Source organism: Aquarana catesbeiana, linkage group LG01 (genome assembly GCF_042186555.1).
Source record: "Aquarana catesbeiana isolate 2022-GZ linkage group LG01, ASM4218655v1, whole genome shotgun sequence".
NCBI lineage: Eukaryota > Metazoa > Chordata > Amphibia > Anura > Ranidae > Aquarana > Aquarana catesbeiana.
The window spans coordinates 290,786,961-290,809,711 of NC_133324.1; the positions used below are offsets into that span (position 1 = coordinate 290,786,961).

A 22,751-nucleotide genomic window follows, 5' to 3' on the forward strand; every position below is an offset into this window, starting at 1 on the left:
AGCTGTGTCCTCACTTGAGGACAGGGTGGTGGCCCTGGAGCAGGCCCGGGACTCCCACAGAGATACCGCCGTATCCCTGCAGTTGCACCTGGAGGATATCGAAGACCGGAGCCGCCGAAACAACTTGCGGCTCCGAGGTATACCGGAAGATATCGGACCAGACCAACTAGCAGAGACAGTGAAAGAACTCTTCCGCACCGTCCTAGATGATACAAGCACGGAAATAGAACTGGACCGTACACATAGAACCCTAGGACCGAAGCCATCAGACCAGTCGAACCCACGCGATGTAGTCTGCAGGCTACACTGCTACCTGCAGAAAGAAGCTGTCCTCCGTTGCGCCTGGGAACACGGCGATGTTGACCTCCACGGAGCACAAGTCAGGATCTTACCGGATTTATCAAGAGCCACACTAAAACGGAGAGCCATGCTGAGACCCCTGCTCGAGCTGGCGAAACAGAAGGGTTTCACCTACCGCTGGGGATATCCACTCTCCGTGACTTTCCGCAACGAGTTGTCAGCATTCACCCTGCAGACTACTGCGGACCTCCCGGCACTCTTCCGCCACCTAGATGCGCACCCGATCCAGATCCCAGACTGGCTGCAGATCCTCCCACGGCCGATGGGCAGAGCGGGACCCTCAGCTGCCAGAGGCCCATTACTACAACGCCAGCGAGGAAGGGGGAGACGCCGCTCTGCCTCAGGAGGCGCCGCACGTGAGTAGAATGGTACGGCTGGGACTCCACTTGCCCCCGTTGTGTGTCTCCCCCCCCCCCCGCCCCCGCGGGCTCCCTGGAGCATTTTTTGCTGTGCACCCCTCACCAGGACAGCCCATCACCGCCAGCTTCACACTCGGAACGGGGACTCCTGCAGGGGGTGAGGGGGGAGATGTTTAACCTACTGCCAGTACCCCCCCCCCACATCACTGGCAATGGGATGCTCCAAACGGTTGAGAACTGGGTACAAGTGTTGCCAACCAGGAATTTACGCAGGGAGCAGAACCTTTTTGCTAATCCAGATAGCCCACAGACTGTTCAGGCATGCAAGGGCTTATTGTCTCCCCAGCAGATTCAACTATTTAACAGACAAGAACGCTCTCAGTTAAAACTATTGGTCCAAAAATCCCTGATTTGGTTGAAATCTATGCCAGTATAAAACGACCACAGCAGGTGGGATTTTATGCCGGTCCTGAGGGCTCGCAGCTGGTGGAGTATTATTCCAACCCAGAACTCCCACCGCTCGGTGAGCCACATACATATGAGGGACACCCCTGAGACAGAAGCTGCCTCTATCAAGAGGTCACACGTGGACACCACTATGTTCAAACCCATGAAGTCTAGGGGAATGCTCACGGGATTCCCACCAGGGAGCCGAGGGAGTGCTTGTTCCCATGTCACCCAAAGAGACTATGATACCTTGGCTTTAGTCAGTAATCGGAATCCAGGACAGATATCCCAACTCTGGGACGCAGGGGAATATGCAAACTCCCTTACATAATAGATGTAAACGACCTGAAAGGTCTTAAATATCTCCTCAGAGACAAAAAAAAAAAAAAAAACCAAAACAAAAAAGCAGAAGGACAAATCCCCTAATGGCGAAACGGTTCCTGTCGTGGATGTGTGTGTGTGTGTGTGTGTGGGCGGGGAGGGGGTGACAATCCAGAGTACGAACTTCCAGAAGACTCCTGTGGTCTTGCATTAAGAAGGAATGTGTAATCCACTGTTCTCTTCATGTGACAGGTTGCAAGTATATTGCCTTTAGATGTGAAATGTACTATTTACACCTGAGAGTGCAATGGAGAGGAGTATCTAAAAAGAGCTCTTAACACATCCTCATAGTAGGAGGGGTGCCACCTGTTTGCACTGGTTCTGTCTAGTTTGTTACAGCTAGTTGATTTGATTTGTTATTTTATTTACTGCCTAAATAGCTAACTGATGTTGCTTATTACTCCATGCCTATTTTCCTACCCATTAGATGGGAATATTCTACCGATTACACACACGTTTTTTAAAACACGCCGTGGGCGGAGAGAGACTCTGGGAGACCTATCTCCTGGCCGTGTCTATCCACAATCCCACTTAGGACTGCGTTGCATATCCGGGTTTTTTTTTTTTTTTCTCCGGACAGCGCATTAGCAAGGTTTTTCTTTCTTGCGCTTTTAGTACCCCACCACACTGCACACTCTAGTGACAGCTCTCTAAACCTATTTTTCCCGTTTTTTTTTTTTTTTTTTTTTTCTTCTCTTTTCCTTACATAGGGGCCAACTGCCCCACTATTTTTCATTTGAACCCCCTGACTTTCACTTTATAACCTTCTCCTCGACCCTCACTCCTTTCCCCCTTTTCCCCCTCTATTCGCGAACATGGACACCCTAAACGTAATCTCTCTAAACGCGAAGGGACTCAATACACCTGAAAAGAGGCGGATGCTTCTTCAAGACATGAGACGCTTGAAAGCAGATGTAATTCTGTTGCAAGAAACACACTTTAGAGACAACACTATACCAATTCTTAAAAACAAATACTTCCCCATCGCTTATCACTCTACCAATTCACAGGCCAAATCCAGGGGGGTCTCGATCCTAATATCTGCTAAAATACCATGGACAGAGCTAGACACTAGAACAGACCCAGAAGGACGATACTTATTCCTAAAAGGTCAAGTAGGTGACATAAGGGTGACCCTTGCAAATCTATATGCTCCCAATGACAACCAAGACACGTTCATCACGCAACGGCTAGATCAACTTATGCAATTCACTGAGGGTCAACTAATTTTAGGAGGTGACCTGAATACACCCTTAAATCCGAATGAGGACAGGTCCTCTGGTACATCCTCGACCTCAAGAACCTCACGCAAACGAATACAAACAGCCCTACACTCCGCCCAACTAATAGACGTCTGGCGACTCCATTCACCCGGGTGAGAGGGACTATACGTTCTTCTCCCGGCCTCACCAGTCGTACTCCCACATTGATTATTTTCTAGTCCAGCACAGAAACCTATAAGCAGTACTAAGTACCAAAATAGAATCTATCACGTGGTCTGATCACGCCCCTATAGTGATGCGATACGCCATCGCTGACCCGCACACGACTCAACGTCCACCATGGCGATTGAACGAGAGCCTACTGCAAGACCCTGAGGTTTGTGCAGATATACTGAGGGAGATTGGGTGCTACTTTGAATCTAACAACACTCCTGGCAGTGACGCTGGTCTGGTGTGGGAGGCACATAAGGCCGTGATCCGGGGCGTGTTTATTAAACACGGCTCTAGGTTGAAACGCCAAAGAACGGAACAATTAACCACATTACTCCAGAAACTGCAGACACTTGAAACAAGACATAAGACGATGCCGACGAGGGAACTAGGGAACGAGCTTGACACCACTCGTAAACAGGTCACAGACATGCTACACTTCAAAGCTAAAGCGGCATTGCAGATATGCCGAAAAAGAAATTCTATGAGTCTGGCAACAAATGTGGGCGGATGTTGGCTCGTTCCCTACAACAACAAAAACTAGCGTCATACATACCGCAGATCAAATCTCCCTCCGGAGAGACAGCGTCACTGCCCAAACAAATCACACAAGAGTTCAGAAATTACTATAATTCTTTATACAACCTACGCACAACACTACCCGATACAGACAATACACCTGCATACATAGCCTCATCATTGATGCCAACCTTACCGACCGAGGCCAGAGAACTACTTGAGGAACCCATCACATTAATCGAATTACAATCAGCTCTCAATTCCACTAAACAGGGGAAAGCACCGGGACCTGATGGCTTGACCATTACCTACTATAAGACCTTTTTTGCATCCCTAGGCCAACACCTCATTAAGTTATTTAATGATCTTGGCTCAGGCTCAAAGCTACACCCCTCTACACTTCAGGCGCAGATCTCAGTAATACCCAAAGAGGGCAAAGACCTCACACAGTGCAGCAGCTACCGCCCGATATCCCTGTTAAACACTGACTTAAAACTCTTCACAAAGATTATTGCCTCTAGATTACAGTTTCATCTACCTCAACTCATACATCTGGACCAGGTGGGGTTCGTGCCGACCAGAGAAGCCAGGGACAACACCATTAAGGTTCTGAACTTAATCCAAATAGCGAATAGAGACAAAACGCCCAGTATTTTCCTTAGTACAGACGCCGAAAAAGCGTTTGATCGAATACGGTGGAAATTCTTGCTCGAAACATTGAAGCACATCAGAGTGAGAGAAAAGCTGTTTAATTGGATATCTGCAGCATACTCAAATCCGTCAGCTAGAGTCAGAGCTAATGTTGTTGTCTCGGATCCCTTTCCAATACTAAACGGAACCAGGCAGGGATGCCCACTCTCACCCTTACTCTTTGCACTAACACTGGAACCCTTCCTCTGCCATGTGAGACTAAATCCAGACATTACGGGGATCGCAGTGCAGAGTACCCAACATAAAGTATCTGCGTACGCAGATGACCTGATGTTTTCGATTACTAATCCAACTATCTCACTTCCAAACTTAATGAAAGAGTTTGAGACTTATGGCCATCTTTCTAACCTAAAAATAAACTTCAACAAATCCGAAGCAATGGGTATTGAGATACCACAGACCCAACTCATGCACTTTAAGAACACCTTCCATTTCAAATGGACGGACAAAGCCTTGAAATACCTAGGCACTTACATCCCTCCAACACTCTCCCAACTCTTCAAACTCAACTTCCCGCCCTTACTGAACACCATCCAAAAACTACTCAATAGCTGGAAAAACGGTTTACACTCATGGTTGGGACGTTGTAACATACTAAAGATGATGATACTTCCCAAATTCCTTTACCTATTACAGGCCTTACCTATACACATTCCCGCAGCCTACTTTAGACAAGTGCATTCCCTATTCCTAACTTTCCTGTGGGCAGGGAAAAAACCACGCCTTCCGAGACAAACACTATCGCTACCAAAACACCATGGAGGATTGGCCATGCCGGAGATCAAAACATACTACCTTGCAGTACACCTGAGTAGGCTTATCGATTGGTGCCGACATAGGGAAACCAAACTATGGGTGCAATTAGAGCAAGCGCAAGTTGAGATTCCCCTCCATAGAGCCCCTTGGTGTAGCTCAACACTCCCCTCACGAATACGATCTCACCCAATGATTGGGAACACTACGAAAACGTGCGCACGCCTAATAACAAAAACATCTCTCTCCACTAGGAACTCACCATTGAGGCCCATACTGGGAAACCCTCAATTTATACCAGGAATAACAGACCCCACATTCCACGTGTTGAGAAACGCGGGGAGATATCAAGCCTCCCATTTTAGTATTGGGGGAAGATGGGCGACGCCGACCGAGCTCTCAGACCCGAACGGCGTTTACCGTTTGGACTTCCTGAGGGCTAACCAACTCTCACACTTTCTTAACAGTTTGACCCCCTTAACGGTAAACGACCCACCCCTCACTACCTTTGAAGAAATCTGTACTGAAAGCGGAGTGCTCTCGCACACACTATCTCTGACCTATAACTTGCTCATCACACCACCAGGGGACTACCAACATCCTAGCTTTGCTAAATGGGAGAAAGATTGCCAATTTACTTCACAAAAACGATCACACATCCTTCAATTCATACATAAATCATCCATATGTACTAAATTCCAAGAAACTAACTATAAAATATTTACAAGATGGTACAGAACACCAGCGCTGCTACACAAACTTTTCCCTGAGACATCAAAGCTATGCTGGAGATGCCAACAAGACACAGGCTCCCCCGGATAAGGCCTTTCTGGGAAGAGGTTCGCAAGATAGTACAAAAGTTTACTGACCGCACTGTCCCCGATGACCCGGCATTCTTCCTCCTACACGCTACAGATACACCTGCCCGTGTATACAAAAAGTCAATTATACGCCACCTACTTGATGCAGCTAAAGTATGTATCCCCCTCAACTGGAAATCCCCTAACCCGCCCTCCATCTCCTGTTGGCTTAGGAAAATAGACGAAATCAACAAGTTTGAGGACCTGATTCTCACGAATCAAAATAGAGGAGAATCATACACTAGGACCTGGCTCCTATGGAATATGTTTCAATACTCAGAGGAGGGACAAGCCCTCCGCAGAGAAGACACAGATACCTAATATGGGCCGAAATCCACTATTAGAAACTCCCCTAATAATTATAATAATACTAAAATAATATAAAATAAAATACTAAACTAGGTAACCGCTAAATCATAGTCGGACGAAGGGTCTCAATGAAACAAACTGAGAACTCCATGTTCGTGAATACCCCCCCCCCCTCTTTTCTCTCTCTTTACTCTCCTCCTACTTTTCTCTCTATGAAAATGAGAAAATGAAAAGATGCAGGATTCACAAAGGGTCATTTTGTAGACCTTTGTACTCCTATTTGCATTAGATGACTATAATAAGATAAGGATTCAATATGAGAAACACGGTCAACATTCATAGTGTCTAAATTTGGAGAAAGTACAAATTCCGAATATCTGACAGTTATCAACTTTATCTAGTTCTGCATTGCAAGACACTTTTGAAATAGACAAAAGAAGGCTTTCTTTATGTTTTTTGTGTAATTGTTTCTATCATGCTGTTACGATGTTTACTGATGTCATATCGGTCCCTGTGGACCTGTTTCTTGTGATAAATAAAAAATTAAAAAAAAAAAAAAAAATCCCAGCCCCTAATGGGGTCTTTGCCTTTTGGGGTCGTCTCCTCCCCCCTACATCCTCTCTGTTTTTTCTTTTTAGGCTGAAATGACCATTTTGGACTGGGCCTTGCGGGCCAGGGTGATTTTTCCACTCCTACCCCACGTAGGAGTGTGCGAAGGAGGTCCCCTCCAGGGGATCATCTCCTGCCCTAAAAAACTATTGTCAAATTTTTGTTCTTCCCAATTACCCTGTAATGGGGCATAACTATTATAAGTGGGAATCGGAGCCCCCCTGGGTTGATGATACCCTCGTCCCCTCTGATTCCCCCTCTCCCTACTAGGTACAGGCCTCCAAGCGTTTTCTTCTTCGGTGGGTGGATAATGTGCATAACCCCCTCTAGAAGGGGTATGATAATGATTACCTCTACCCCTACCTCTTCCTCTGTGTTTAAGACCGCTAGGTCCACGAGTTTTGAGGGTATAATTTCTATTCTGGGTATGATAGGACTGAGAAGTCCTGACCCCAGATACTTTCTGTTCAGAATTTACCTGGGTGGGGACACTTATTTCCACTTCATTAGTTTCCATAGAGTGTGCATCTGGATTGGATTTCTTGACATTAAGGGACTGCCACTTAAAAACTTGTTTTCCTCCAAAGTCATTAAGATCCCTTAGAATTTTTTTTTCTTTTTTTATCCTGTGTCTCTTTATCCCATTTGATGAGTTTGATTTTTAATTCACCTGATAATTGAATGAACTCCGTAGTGTCCTTAAAGGGTTCTATACGATCTGTGATTTCTTTAATTTGACTTTCTAGCCACTTCTTTTTCCTTTATTTGCGAGAAAGCAATAATCTCAAAAGCTCCAGGCCCTTACAAATAAAGAAATCACTCCACTCTTTATTGGACTCTTCATCAAACAGACAGTCATTGGGTGGTATATCCCACCTTAACCGTCTAGGGATCAACTGAGCTGATAGGTATCAAAAGAAACAATATGCCACCAGGTTTTGATCTTTTTTTCAAATAAATGTCCCAATTTTCTAAAAGAGAAACTGAGATCCCCTTGATTGGAATGCACAGCAACCTTAGAAAAGACATCAGTTAATACAATCTCTCTGCTCTCTACATAAGAAAACACATCCATAATCTGCAGCTAAATATAAATGAATTCAAGATAATATAAAATAGACAGTATTCAGCGCAGATATAAATAGCACAAATACAAGCCCTTAGATTGCAAGCTGGCACTTAATGTAAATTCAAAATAATCCCTCACATAAACAAAAAAAAATATATAAAATAGTGCAGCGCAAAAAATACAACTAATAGTCCATGATAACAATAATGATACTGATAAACAGTAAGGACGGCAAAAAATATCAAAATAAGCAGGTGAGTAGATCAAAAGACAGCTTCCCCAAGTGAATCTGGCAGACAGAACAATATCGCGTTGATTGAGGTCCCTCCACCACAGATATTCAAGCCTCTCATCTCATACATGCGATCTGAGACAGGTCACAAAGCCTTATACCCACTCCTGGGGTGATGATAGTAAATCGATAGAGCCGCTGGTCTCTCACAGTAGGCAATCATACAAAACAAGAGGACATTGTTTCTCTATATGCTGATGACACCCTACAGTGCCTTGAAAAAGTATGCATACTCCTCAAAATTTTCCACATTTTGTCATGTTACAACCAAAAACGTAAATGTATTTTACTGGGATTTTATGTGATAGACCAACACATACTGGCACATAATTGTGAAGTGGAAGGAAAATGATAAATGGTTTTCCCTTTTTTTTACAAATAAATATCTGAAAAGTGTGGCGTGTATTTGTATTCAGCCCCCTTTACTCTGATACCCCTAACTAAAATCTAGTGGAACCAATTGCCTTTAGAAGTCACATAATTAGTAAATAGAGTCCACCTGTGTATAATTTAATCTCAGTATAAATACAGCTGTTCTGTGAAGCCCTCAGAGGTTTGTTAGAGAACCTTAGTGCACAAACAGCATCATGAAGGTCAAGGAGTACACCAGGCAGGTCAGGGATAAAGTTATGGAGAAGTTTAAAGCAGGGTTAGGTTATAAAAAAAATATCCCAAGTTTTGAACATCTCACGGAGCACTGTTCAATCCATCATCCGAAAATTGAAAGAGTATGGCACAACTGCAAACCTACTAAGACATGGTTGTCCACCTAAACTGACAGGCTGGGCAAGGAGAGCATTAATCAGAGAAGCAGCCAAGAGGGAGACTCTGGAGTCTCTGTAGAGAGCTGCAGAGATGCACAGCTCAGGTGGGAGAATCTGTCCACAGGACAACTATTAGTCGTGCACTCCACAAATCTGGCCTTTATGGAAGAGTGGCAAGAAGAAAGCTATTGATGAAAGAAAGCCATAAGAAGTCCTGTCTGCAGTTTGCGAGAAGCCATGTGGGGGACATAGCAAACATGTGGAAGAAGGTGCTCTGGTCAGATGAGACCAAAATTGAACTTTTTGGTCTAAAAGCAAAATGCTATGTGTGGCGGAAAACTAACACTGCACATCACCCTGAACACACCATGCCCAGTGTGAAACATGGTGGTGGCAGCATCATGTTGTGGGGATGCATTTTTCAGTAGCGACAGGGAAGCTGGTCAGAGTTGATATGAAGATGGATGGAGGCAAATACAGGGCAATTTTAGAAGAAAACCTCAAGTCTGCAAAAGATTTGAGACTGGGGCGGAGGTTCACCTTCCAGCAGGACAACAACCCTAAACATACAGCCAGAGCTACAATGGAATGGTTTAGATCAAAGCATATTCATGTGTTAGAATGGTCCAGTCAAAGTCCAGACCTAAATCCAATTGAGAACCTGTAACAAGAGTTGAAAGCTGCTGTGCACAGACACGCGCCATCCAATCTGACAGAGCTTGAACTATTTTTTAAAGAAGAATGGGCAAAAATGTAACTCTCTAGATGTGCAAAGCTGGTAGAGACATGCCCAAAATGACTTGCAGCTGTAATTTCAGTGAAAGGTGGTTCTACAAGGTATTGATCCAAGGGGGCTGAATACATATGCACGCCACACTTTTCACATATTTATTTGTAAAAAAGTTTGAAAACCATTTATCATTTTCTTTCCATAATTATGTGCCACTTTGTGTTGGTCTATCACATAAAATCCCAATAAAATACATTTACGCTTTTGGTTGTGTTGTGGAATTGTTTATTAATGTATGTTGTCAGATGTCCCCCAGTGTCAGTTTTGCTGTAATACGCTCATGTGAGGGTATTCGCACATACAGACGTTGGTGGAAGGACATTGGCTGCGGAAACCTTCCTGTGGACACAGCAGATCTGCTTGCTCTTTTAAGGATGTTTGTTTATGCCTCACCAAGGGACTGGCCACTCCATGGTGACCACATTTAAACTCTTAACCTCCCTGGCGGTATGATTATTTCGGATTTTAGGTGCTGAAAGCGGTACAATTATTTTCCATGGAAATTGGGCGTTTTATATTGTAGGCCTGTAATTCTTAACAATAACACACTTAAATCTGTCCACCAAGAGTCTAGTAGATATCCCGGGTATGATGAAGTTTGAAACACAAAATCATAAATTATAATATAATAAATAAATATAAATAATTAAAAAAATAATAATATAATAATAATAAAATAAATTTCCCCACGATTCACTATCACTCACTTCTGCAACTGTTCTAATTTACTATCGCTGTTTTCTAGCTGGTCTAAAGCCACTTTTGATGTAGAGGGACACTTTTTGGTTGCTATGGACAATCTCAAGTTTCCAGGCAGAAAGAACAGTATATATAATATAAAACTGCATGCAGGGCACTGGACAAAGCACTTGGGACAAAAGGGAAGTGAAATGATTTCATATAGTGCTGTAATCTGTACGATTGCAGTACTGTATGTGTTATGATTTTTACAGTTTTTTTTTATTTGCCGCCAGGCTCCACCCCCGTGCGCCGCGACGCTTGCAGGGAATGGAGCCTGGCACAGAGAAGCTTCGGAGGAGGATACAGCCCGCAGACAGCGCGGGGGGACATCGCAGGATCAAGGTAAGTATATCCAGGATCCTGCAATGCAATCCCGAGTGTGGCTCGGGGTTACCGCTAATGGTGCTGAAATTTAACCCCGAGCCACACTCTGGAATACCGTCAGGGAGGCTACGTAAGCAGATCTGTGTACTTAGGGCACCATAGCATAACCATACAAAATTATGGCCCACCGAGCCATGATAGAGTATGGTTCGCGTCATTGGTAGCAGTGGGAATGTGCACGCGATCATGTTCAGAGCCTTGTGCTTGCCGCATGGCTCTGCACCCCACCATCTGCACACATCACTACTGTATTTCTATTTGAATATACACAATACATGTGTGTGATTGGTTCTTTTGAATGAATACAAGTGTCTGATTGGCTGATTCTGAAGCCACCACCTTCTTTTGTTATCCATGTTTTTAGTATAAAGAAAAAGGAGCCTGGCTATTCTCTGGAGGATTCTGCTAAGCTCAAGGTGATACCAGCATCAGTCTGTGTTACTTGGAGAGATACAAAGTGCGCTTTCGCGGCATTATATGAGAGTTGTTTTGTGCTTTTAAGCGCAAAGAAATTATATGCTTATAGGGAGAAGCTTAAAATTTCCCTGACAGTTGTAACATGACAAAATGTGGAAAATTTCAAGGGGTATAAATACCTTTTCAAGGCACTGTACTATTTAGGTGGCACGCATAAATCCCTTCAAAATGTCATGGCTCACACTGAGCAATTTGGGGCCTTGTCGGAGTTGTCCATCTATTGGAAAAAGTCCATTCTAATGCCTTTAAACATGCTACCTGCCCCTTTGCCAGAATGTGCTAGTTTCATACAAGTGGAATCACCTTTTAAATATTTAGGTATTCATGTCACTGCAGACCCTAAAGAGTATATAGACTTGCAACTAGTCCCTCTATTATGTAGCCCTTTACTTCAAGTTTTCAGATTTGTGCAAGCTTCCCTTGTCAGTTATTGGCAGAGTTAATTTAAATTAAATGGTCTGGGCTCCACAGCCAATATATATTTTTCATAATTCTCCCATTTGGATTCCCCGCAAGAAGTTTGATTATATAGATTCCCTGTTTAGAGAATTAATCTGGCATAAGAAACTGCTAGAATCAAACTCTTCTCATTACAGTTTGGAAAAGAGCAGGGAGGTCTGGCGGCCCCCCATTCCAAGGCTTACTATATGTCTTCTCAACTGCAACATATAACGGGTTGGGGCCCTCTTGATCAGTCTGACCCTATTCGTAGTCCTTTAGTGCCCTTGGGTTTAGTTTATTCTGCATTAACACACATGGAGGATGGATTTTCTCATCTACCTGCTAGCGCCCCTACAACTGTTTTGCTGAAAACTCTATGGACATGTACTGGGTCTATGTTGGGCATTACAGGTTTTATACAGAGCACTCTTATTAGCCATAATTCTACTTATGCGGAAATTGGACAGGCTCTCCGGCTTTCAGGAATGGGAAAAGGCTGGCATCAGAGATCTGAAACTCCATCACAATGAGCTGAATGGGTTAAGTTTCAGTGTCTCCTTAAAATTATTCTAAAAACTTTGCTAATATATATATATATATATATATATATATATATATATATATATATGCAAATGGAGGTTTCTTTAGGCCTCTCACATTTCAAGGTCAACATGGGCGCAAGGTATTGTGTTTTGAGGTCCTAGATTAACTCTGGCTATTAGTGCTCCCATATTTTTTCACGCTACTGCATTAATTTGATTATATGTTGCAGTATGTTTTTTTGAAGTAATGGCCATGCATTGTTTCTGATATATGAGCAATTATATATAGTATCTCACAAAAGTGAGTACACCCCTCACATTTTTGTAAATATTTTATTATATCTTTTCATGTAAACAACACTGAAGAAATTACACTTTGCTACACAGTAAAGTAGTGAGTGTACAGCTTGTATAACAGTGTAAATTTGTTGTCCCCTCAAACTAACTTAACACACAGCCATTAATGTCTAAACCGTTGGCAACAAAAGTGAGTACACCCCTAAGTGAAAATGTTCAAATTGGGCCCAAAGTGTCAATATTTTGTGTAGCCACCATTATTTTCCAGCACTGCCTTAACCTCCTTGGGCATGGAGTTCACCAGAGCTTCACAGGTTGCCACTGGAGTCCTCTTCCACTCCTCCATGATGACATCACGGAGCTGGTGGATGTTAGAGACCTTGCGCTCCTCCACCTTCCGTTTGAGGATGCCCCACAGATGCTGAATTGGGTTTAGGTTTGGAGACATGCTTGGCCAGTCCATCACCTTTACTCTTAGCTTCTTTAGCAATGCAGTGGTCATCTTGGAGGCGTGTTTGGGGGTCATTATGTTGGAATACTGCCCTGCGGCCCAGTCTCCGAAGGGAGGGGGTCATGCTCTGCTTCAGTATGTCACAGTACATGTTGGCATTCATGGTTCTCTCAATGAACTGTAGCTCCCCAGTGCCAGCAGCACTCATGCAGCCCCAGACCACGACACCACTATGCTTGACTGTAGGCAAGACACACTTGTCTTTGTACTGCTCACCTGGTTGCTGCCACACACGCTTGACACCATCTGACCAAATATGTTTATCTCGGTCTCATCAGACCACAGGATATGGTTCCAGTAATCCATGTCCTTAGTCTGCTTGTCTTCAGCAAACTGTTTGTGGGCTTTCTTGTGCATCATCTTTAGAAGAGGCTTCCTTCTGGGACGACAGCCATGCAGACCAATTTGATGCAGCGTGCGGCGTATGGTCTGAGCACTGACAGGCCGACCCCCTACCCCTTCAACCTCTGTAGCAATTCTGGCCGCACTCACACGTCTATTTCCCAAAGACAACCTCTAGATATGACGCTAAACATGTGCACTCAACTTCTTTGGTCGACCATGGCGAAGCCTGTTCTGAGTGGCCATTGTCCTGGTAACCTGCTGTATGGTCTTGGCCACGGTGCTGCAGCTCATTTTCAGGGTCTTGGCAATCTTCTTATAGCTAGGACATCTTTATGTAGAGTAATAATTCTTTTTTTCAGATCCTCAGAGAGTTCTTTACTATGTGGTGCCATGTTAAACTTCCAGTGACCAGTATGAGAGAGTGAGAGCAATAACACCAAATTTAACACACCTGCTCCCCATTCACACCTCCTGAGACCTTGTAACACTAACTAGTCACATGAGACTGGGAAGGGAAAATAGTAATGGGCTCAATTTGGACATTTTCAATTGGGGAAGTACTCACTTTTGTTCACATCAGTTTAGACATTAATGGCTGTGTGTTGAGTTATTTTGAGAGGACAGCAAGTTTACACTGGTATACAAGCTGTACACTCACTACTTTACATTGTAGCAAAGTGTAATTTCTTCAGTGTTGTCACATGAAAAGATATAATAAAATATTTACAAAAATGTGAGGGGTGTACTCATTTTTGTGAGATACTGTATATCTTGCCGATGCCCTGGGCAAGCAGTAGCCTAATTCAGTAGGATTTACCTTTAACCCCTTCCCGCCGACCGAACGCACATATGCGTCCTCGGCTTTCCGGGGTTATACCGGGATGATGCCCGCAGCTGCAGGCATCATCCCGGTACCGTTGTTTTCAGCGGGCGATCGGCTACCCGAATATAACAACCGATGCGACTAAAAGCCGCTCGGCTGTTATACCGGAGGAGCGGGAGGGGACATCCCCCCCCTCCCGCCGCCTCCCGCCGCTGTTACCGGGCCTCCCGTGCGATCGGGAGGCCCGGTGTCCATTCGGGAATCTCCGGCGGCTGGGGGCGGGCTGGAACGAAGCTGTGAGCGGCTTCGTTCCAGCCTTCTAATTGTAAACGCGGAAGCGACGTCATGACGTCACTTCCCGTTTACTCGGCTGCCAATGGCGCCGAATTTAAAAAAGTACACAGTATTCAGAATCGCCGTTTTCGGCGATCTGAATACTTTGAAGTGTAAAGGAGGGATGGGGGGTCTTTTAGACCCCCCATCCCTCCATAAAGAGTACCTGTCACCACATATTACTGTCACAAGGGATGTTTACATTGCTTGTGACAGCAATAAAAGTAAAAAAAAAAAAAAAAATTTTTAAACACAATTTATAAAAATACAAAAATAAATAAAATAAATAAATAAATAAATAAATAAAAATTTTTTTAAAGCGCCCCCGTCCCCGCGAGCTCGCGCAGCGAAGAAAACGCATACGGAAGTCGCGCCCGCATATGTAAACGGTGTTCAAACCACACATGTGAGGTATCGCCGCGATCGTCAGAGCGAGAGCAATAATTCTAGCCCTAGACCTCCTCTGTAGCTCAAACCTGGTAACCGTAAAAAATTTTTAAAACGTCGCCTATGGAAATTCATAGGTACCGTAGTTCGTCGCCATTCCACGAGTGCGTGCAATTATAAAGGGTGACATGTTTGGTATCTATTTACTCGGCGTAACATCATCTTTCACATTATACAAAAAAATTGGGGTAACTTTACTGTTTGGATTTTTTAAAATTCATGAAAGTGTCACTTTTCCAAAAATTTGCGTTTAAAACACCGCTGCACAAATACCGTGTGATAAAAAATATTGCAACAATCGCCATTTTATTCTTTAGACTCTCTTCTAAAAAAATATATATAATGTTTGGGGGTTCTAAGTAATTTTCTAGCAAAAAATACGGATTTTAACTTGTAAACACCAAATTTCAAAAATAGGCTTAGTCATGAAAGGGTTAAACTTGGTTTTTGCACTATGTTTATAATGATCTAACCCTTCATTTTCTTTGAGGGCGCAATAATCATTTCATATCTGTCTGATGCTGTTTGCAGTGCTGTGTCTTGGCCTAGGCCAACAAGGCCCAGGCCTAGGGCGGCACTGTGCGGGGGGGCGGCAGAAAGCCGCCCCCCCCCGAAAATGGCAGCGGCGCCCTCTTCCCGACTCCCGCACAGCAGGGAGTACAGCTTAGCAGTGCAGTACAGTGGCGTCCCGGGTGCCGTCAAGCCGCCCCTCCGTAAAGCTGTGATTCTGTCTCTGATTGGCCCTCTGCTGTGGCCAATCATGGGGAGGGAAACAGCGGTCAGGAAGCTGGGCGGCGGCACGGTAAAACCAATTAGAGCCGCTCTCTCTCTCTTCTCTCTTCGGCTGACAGAAAGGGGAGGGGGGGCGAGCGGGGGAGTTCTCTGGCAAATGGAGCAGCAGATCTGTGACAGGGAGAGGAGAGATGCGGGTTGTCTGTGTATCTCCCCCGCTCGCCCCCCCCCTCCCCTGACAACCCGCATCTCTCCTCTCCCTGTCACAGATCTGCTGCTCCATTTGCCAGAGAACTCCCCCGCTCGCCCCCCCTCCCCTTTCTGTCAGCCTAAGGGAGAAGAGAGAGCGGCTCTAATTGGTTTTACCGTGCCGCCGCCCAGCTTCCTGACCGCTGTTTTCCTCCCCATGATTGGCCACAGCAGAGGGCCAATCAGAAGACTCTGGGGGGCATCATGGGAAAAGTAGCCCCCACAGACATGCTACAGCCCCCAGCATGCATGCACTCTGCTGAGGGGGGGTGTTAGAGGAGAAAAAGAGAGTACTGTGCTGGGGGAAGCCAAAGAGGGAGCCACGCTGTACCTGCACCACCAGAGAGCCACGCTGTACCCGCACCACCAGAGAGCCACGCTGTACCCGCACCACCAGAGAACCACGCTGTACCCGCACCACCAGAGAACCACGCTGTACCCGCACCACCAGAGAGCCACGCTGTACCCGCACCACCAGAGAACCACGCTGTACCCGCACCACCAGAGAGCCACGCTGTACCCGCACCACCAAAGAGCCACGCTGTACCCGCACCACCAGAGAGCCACGTTGTACCCACACCACCAGAGAGCCACGCTGTATCCGCACCACCAGAGAGCCACGCTGTACCCGCACCACCAAAGAGCCACGCTGTACCGCACCACCAGAGAGCCACGCTGTACCCGCACCACCAGAGAGCCACGCTGTACCCGCACCTCCAGAGAGTCACGCTGTACCCGCACCACCAGAGATCCACGCTGTACCCGCACCACCAGAGAGCCACGCTGTACCCGCACCGCCAGAGAGCCACGCTGTACCCGCACCGCCAGAGAGCCACGCTGTACCCGCACCGCCAGAGAGCCACGCTGTACCCGCACCACCAGAGAGCCACGCTGTACCCGGACCACCAGAGAGCCACGCTGTACCCGCACCACCAGAGAGCCACGCTGTACCCGCACCACCAGAGAGCCACGCTGTACCCGCACCACCAGAGGGGGAGAAAGATGAAGCCACTGCCGGGGTACAGACATGCTACACTACTGACCAGAGTCAGCCTGGGCAACCCAGAGTGAGCGAACGTCCAGCCGGAGGGATCACTGTTGCGGTTTCACCGGGTCTGTTGGCCATTATTCATTACTGTTCCCAGGGACTGAGCCATTAGGAAGTGCCTAACCTGATATCCTCTGGGCCTTGTTGACCGCCACAATGAGCTCCAATGCTGGGCCTCCAGTCAAAAAATTAAGGGGGATGACACAATTTTTACAGCTCCAGGTGACACCAAACCTAGTGACGCCACTGTCCCAGAGCCCACAACAAGTTCCAGCACTGAGCTTCGGTAACTGGCAGCCAGAGTGCGCTAGCGTGGGCACCCAGGACATCTGCCACCCAGGATCCCACAAGCGGCGATCGGCTTTCCGTAGCAGCCACCACCTCTCTCCCCACTGTCAGCCACACACACTCCTCAGCTCCTCCTCCTTCTCAGCTCCAATGTTCTAGTGTACACAGCCAGGAGGAGAAGGAGCCACAGAGGAGGGACACGACTTCAGTGTAAGAGCCGCGCTTCTGCTCTGAGGTCTGTGTATAGTTTACAGTGGAGGGGGACACAGTAACCGGGAAGGAGGCAGATAACAAATGCACACATGGATGAGGGGAGGGGGGGTAAGGGGATATGTGCTGGGTGCTTTGGGAGGGGTCTGATCCTCCCCTCCCAAAGCAACCAGCACATATCCCCTTACCACCAAACGAAAAGATGCTGCATGCCTCTCTGTCCTCTTCCCGCGGCGTCCCTCTGTCCTCCTCCAATGAAGATGACAGGGCGGATCTTTAAAAGAAAGGGGTGTGGCCTTGACAGGAAGGGGTGGGTCATATTTAAATTAGGGGGTGCGCAAGCTCAGTCAGGCCTAGGGCAGCACAAAACCTAAGTACACCACTGGCTGTTTGTATCCTAAGAAGTGATTGTAAAGGATCGTTTTTTTTGTTTTTTTTTAATAACAAACATGTCATACTTACCTCCACTGTGCAGCTCGTTTTGCACAGACTGGCCCCCAACATCCTCTTCTGGGGTCCTTCCAGCATCAGATAACCCCCTAGGAGAAGCGCTCTCCCAAGGGGGTTGCCTTGTGGCCGCGCTCCCGGGTCCAGCATTTGCATCTACAGATGCAAATTCCGGACTCGGCCCCACCCCCTGGCTCCCACTTCATTGGATTTGATTGACAGCAGCAGGAGCCAATGGCTGCGCTGCTATCAATCTATCCAATCAAGAGCCGGGACCCCGAGAGGGACAGCGCGTCCCTGACGAAGAGATGAAGGGGCTCAGGTAAATAAAACGGGGGACGGCGATGACTGTCAGGTGTTTTTTCACCTTAATGCATACGATGCATTAAGGTGAAAAAACACGATGGGTTTACAACCCTTTTAAACCTTTCAATAAAAATCTATTGCAAAAAAAAAAAAAAATTCTAAAAACTCTAGAAATATGCATGGATATCTAATGCAGAAACTAAAATAATGGTTATGACTGATAATGTCTCTTCTAAAGAAGGATTGGGGGAACAGGGTTCCTGATCTGAAAGTGCTTAGGGCAGATCTCCCAGCTTGCCATTCTAAGTGGTTGGCAAGAAAAGAGGAGGGGATCAGAAGTATGGCAGGTGTTGGTATGTTTGTTTGGCTGTCCATTTTAAAATCTTGTAGGAGTGATCAGACAGATTTGTGCCACCTAAAGCAGAACACAGTCACGCATATAAAACATCTTTTATAGACAATGGTTTAACAGGGATTTCAGGAAACCGGAAATCCCCACCTATTAGGGATTACTCTGTATCAAACTGGCGACATTGGCTCCTACCCCACTGGGTTTTCCTGGGACAGAGGTTTGCTATAACAACATTTCACTTGTAAATTGGGTTACTTTTAAATTTTCACGCTGTACCATGGACACCAAGTTGTAGACAATGTATCTCATACAAAACTTTAAGAACCTTTAGTGCCGGTTCACACAGGGGCGGCACGACTTGCAGGTCGACTCACCGAGGCGACCTGCACACGACTTCAGTGGCGACTTGCAAAACGACTTCTGTATAGAAGTCAATGCAAGTCGCCTGAAGTCGCCCCAAAAATACTACAGGAACCTTTTTCTAAGTCGGAGTGACTTGCGTCGCTCCTATTAGAACGGTTCCGTAGTACAGAACGGGACGCAAATTGTCAGGCGGCTAAGTCACTTGACAAGTCGCCCCTGTGTGAATTGGGGCTTACAGCATAATACTGTTAGATAAAATGTAAATCATTTTTCCAATCACCTAAATGCCATGCATTTAAAAGGCAGCACAGCCAGGTAACATGCTACATTTATTTAGGCACACATAAGATTAGATGTGTTTTTTTTTTTTGTTAGTTACATTTTTGTTAACCATATGCACAGATTTTTTCCTACAGTGCAGAACCACAGAAAATGTTATGATAATGAAATAATACTATTATCCTGCCTTCATATTTCTTGCTTAATGTGTACATCAGGCATGTATTCTAATACATAACTAGAAACAAAAGGTATGGGGATCCTATTTGTTAGAGATTAAAGTCTAAAGGAGAAGAAGAAATAATATAAAAGACACAAATCAAAATGCATGCGCTCTTAAAGTGTCCTAAAGCTGAACTCCCGGCAGATAAGAAAACAAAGATGAATACAGTTATGCATATATCTAAAAAAAAAAAAAAAGAATACAAATACATTTAAAGAATTAAATGTATTTGTAATGTAACAAGCTTAAAGAGTAACTCCACTTTTGTGGAGAAAAAAACATTCCCCTCTGGGTGATCTATGTACATTACAAGGATTTTAACAAATTTTGTTGCAGAATCTTACCTTTTGTTATTCTGAAGAAATCCTTGTGTGTTTCTCTGTGCCCCTGTGTAAGTCTAATGGGAGTGGTTTTATAATTATCAATCAGTCGTGCACCTGCAGGGCGCTAATGAGGAAAGCTGCTGGGAATGCATCCCTTTAGACGTGATTTCCTATTGGCAGTATCTCACCAAAAATGAAATTTTTGTTGCAGGGGATGCCTGAAATCTGACTTGTATCTTAGTGCAGACTTCTGGGAAAATTGGTGTGCAAATCACATAAGCAGGAAATGTTTCCGGGGGGGCGTTCTGTACACATTCTGGGTACAGAACACCTCTGGGTAGCCATATTGCATTGCATTTTTAGAAAATCACAGAGCTGCAGATTGAAAAGGAAAGTCATTTTTAATAACATTGAATTACAATATGACTTGCGTCGCAATTGTATACGCTATATTATTTTTTCTTTATTTGTTATTTTTTTCCCCCATGAAAGTGGAGTTACCCTTTACACTTAAGCTCTGCCTCTTGAGATCCCCTGTACAGTAGCACTTAGGCTGGAAATAGCAAGAGCAGTTCTGAAAGCCAATCAGAAGTGCTGCTCGCAAATGTGCTGATAATGAAAATACTGAGAGGAGGAGAGAGCAAATCTGTTGCTGCTCCTCCTCTATTTAATCACAGGCTGGGGGTAAGAACGTGATCAGGGTGTATTGCTGAACTGCATGTAAATCATAGGGCTGAGTGAACAGAAACACAAATCTTATGACAGGTTTAAAAGCTTGCACGTATTTCAACAATGTGAATGCATTTAGCTGCTTGCCTGGAGTTCAGCTTTTAAAGTGGTTGTAAACCCTGTTACACCACTCTTACTTATTATAGGCTTACCTGTAGGTACCGTGAATATCTGCTAAACTTGCACAGTTTAAGAGAGATTCACTATATCTGCATGTGCCGTCATCGGCACATGCGAACTTGTGCCGTTCCTTCAGTAGCCGTGCCGTGACCGGGAGTGACGTAATCGAGGCTCCGGCCAATCACAGCGCCGGAGCCTGCGAACCCGGAAATAACAGACATGTCGCCAGTCACATCGGTGTGCGGTGACCGCTGCAACAGCTTCAATCTAAGGTAAGTATTTCATAATGAGCTAGTATGCGATGCATACTAGCTCATTATGCTTTTGTCTTGCAGGTTTTTTTTTTTTTTTCCTAAGTTTACAACCACTTTAACTGAAGAACTATATGTATTTATAACCACCACATACTACCACTAGTACTAGTAGTTGCTAATAAAAGAGTTTGTGTATGTTAACCGTCATGTATTCTTCTTCAGTTAAGTTAAATATTAGGTTACAAGATTCACTAAAATCATACTTTTGTTCATCTAACAGAATGCACTTATTTACTAAAGTATGTACCTGAAGTTCCTTGGCACAGCTCTCTTGATTTAGGGCTAACTCTCGGTCATGCAACTCCTCTACAATTCCCTGAAGTTGATCGTTTTCTTCCATTATGGTGCTCAGTTGCTCCTCAAGCTCCCGTTTTCGATCAGAAAGCATCTTTATCTGAAAAACCACAAAATGAAAGGAGTCTGGTAAATAAGGCAGAGGGAACACAATGCTGCCCGTGCTTCTTCTATCTTGTTAAGAATGATAGAAACCAACTCTCTGGAATCTCTGAGATGCCTACATGGAAAGGGGAGGTACAACATAAAGAATGTGATGTTCTGTGGAACCAGGGACCAGAAACAGGCAGTGTAGGAGTGCCGAGGAATGCCAGGAGATAAAGTACAACATAAATCTCATCCGTAGGTTAACTCTTCATCTTGACCTCATGCTCGCTCGCTGTAACCCGAAACTGAGTTCTCAGTTCTGAAACTGAATTTGATCATATACTGGACTTTTAAATACAGTACTTGCATAGAAAATTTTTACTCGCCTTTGCTAATATGAATGCGAAATAAGTTCAAGGTGGGCAAGCGTCCCATGATACCAGCCGCTCTGTAGGCTTTTGTTATTGCATCTATAGGCTTTTCTTATGCTAATCCAGTTAGAACTTTGGTTAGAAAAGAGTGGGAAAAGGTTAGAACCAATGGCGTATTATCCAGGGGAACATGGGTCCCGAGGGGGCACTGTGACCCACACTACACCCATGGATGATCTCCTAGTTGATCTCCTTTTCTGAATTGGACACAGTGAGTGATCACTTCTGATCGCTCCTGTGTCCTTTGATAACCGAGCATAGTAAACTGGTTTACTATGCTTCAGTTTATTTATGAAGAGGAGCATCTGTCTCCTGCTCATTCATCTATAGTGCAGCTGAGGCTGCTGAGAAAGGGACTGGGGAATCATTGTCCTCGTCAATTCCTTTCTCTGTCTCAAAGGGGAGATGTCAGGGGTCTGTATAGACTCCAGATATCTCACCAAAGCCCCCTAACAGGGCTGATAAAAAAAAATTGCAATAGATATTAAAAAATTAAATTGTAAATAATAATAATAAAAAAAAAAAAAATGACTGCCTCCCCCCAGGTAATAAAAAAGTAAAAAAAAAAATAAATAAAAATAATGACACCCTCCACTGCCTTACCGACACTGTCCACTGCACCAACCCCCTCCCCCCCAAAAAGCATTGTGAAAAAAAAAAGATATTGTAGAGAAAAAAAAAAAATAAGATAAAGAACTACTGACACCATCCTACACATACTACCACCGCTGTACACTCCGCACTGTACATTCCCTATTTAACATTATGCACTATGTAAGTCATCTCAGACTCTATTTACCACACCCTCTTTAAGCCAAGCCCAATATTTAGTGCACTTTAAACTACGCCCACTGTACTATTTTTTTAATAATGCCTAGGGCCCACTTTTGATCTTGCACATGGGCCCACTGATTTCATGATACGCCCCTGATTAGAACACTTGTCAATTTTTATTGCCA

At 44.9% G+C, this 22,751-nt stretch overlaps 1 protein-coding gene across 2 annotated transcripts in view; it reads right to left on the bottom strand.

Annotated features, from left to right (window-relative positions):
• The window catches only part of BICDL1 (BICD family like cargo adaptor 1), a 160,001-nt gene that overhangs the window by 64,703 nt on the left and 72,547 nt on the right, over window positions 1–22,751 (bottom strand). For both annotated transcript variants that reach the window (XR_012244326.1, XM_073629320.1), the window contains exon 4: window positions 21,228–21,374. Coding sequence is in view for 1 of the 2 variants with exons in the window: in XM_073629320.1 (XP_073485421.1) it covers window positions 21,228–21,374 (147 nt within the window). In the remaining variant the exon portion in view is untranslated. The remainder of the gene's footprint in view (window positions 1–21,227; window positions 21,375–22,751) is intronic.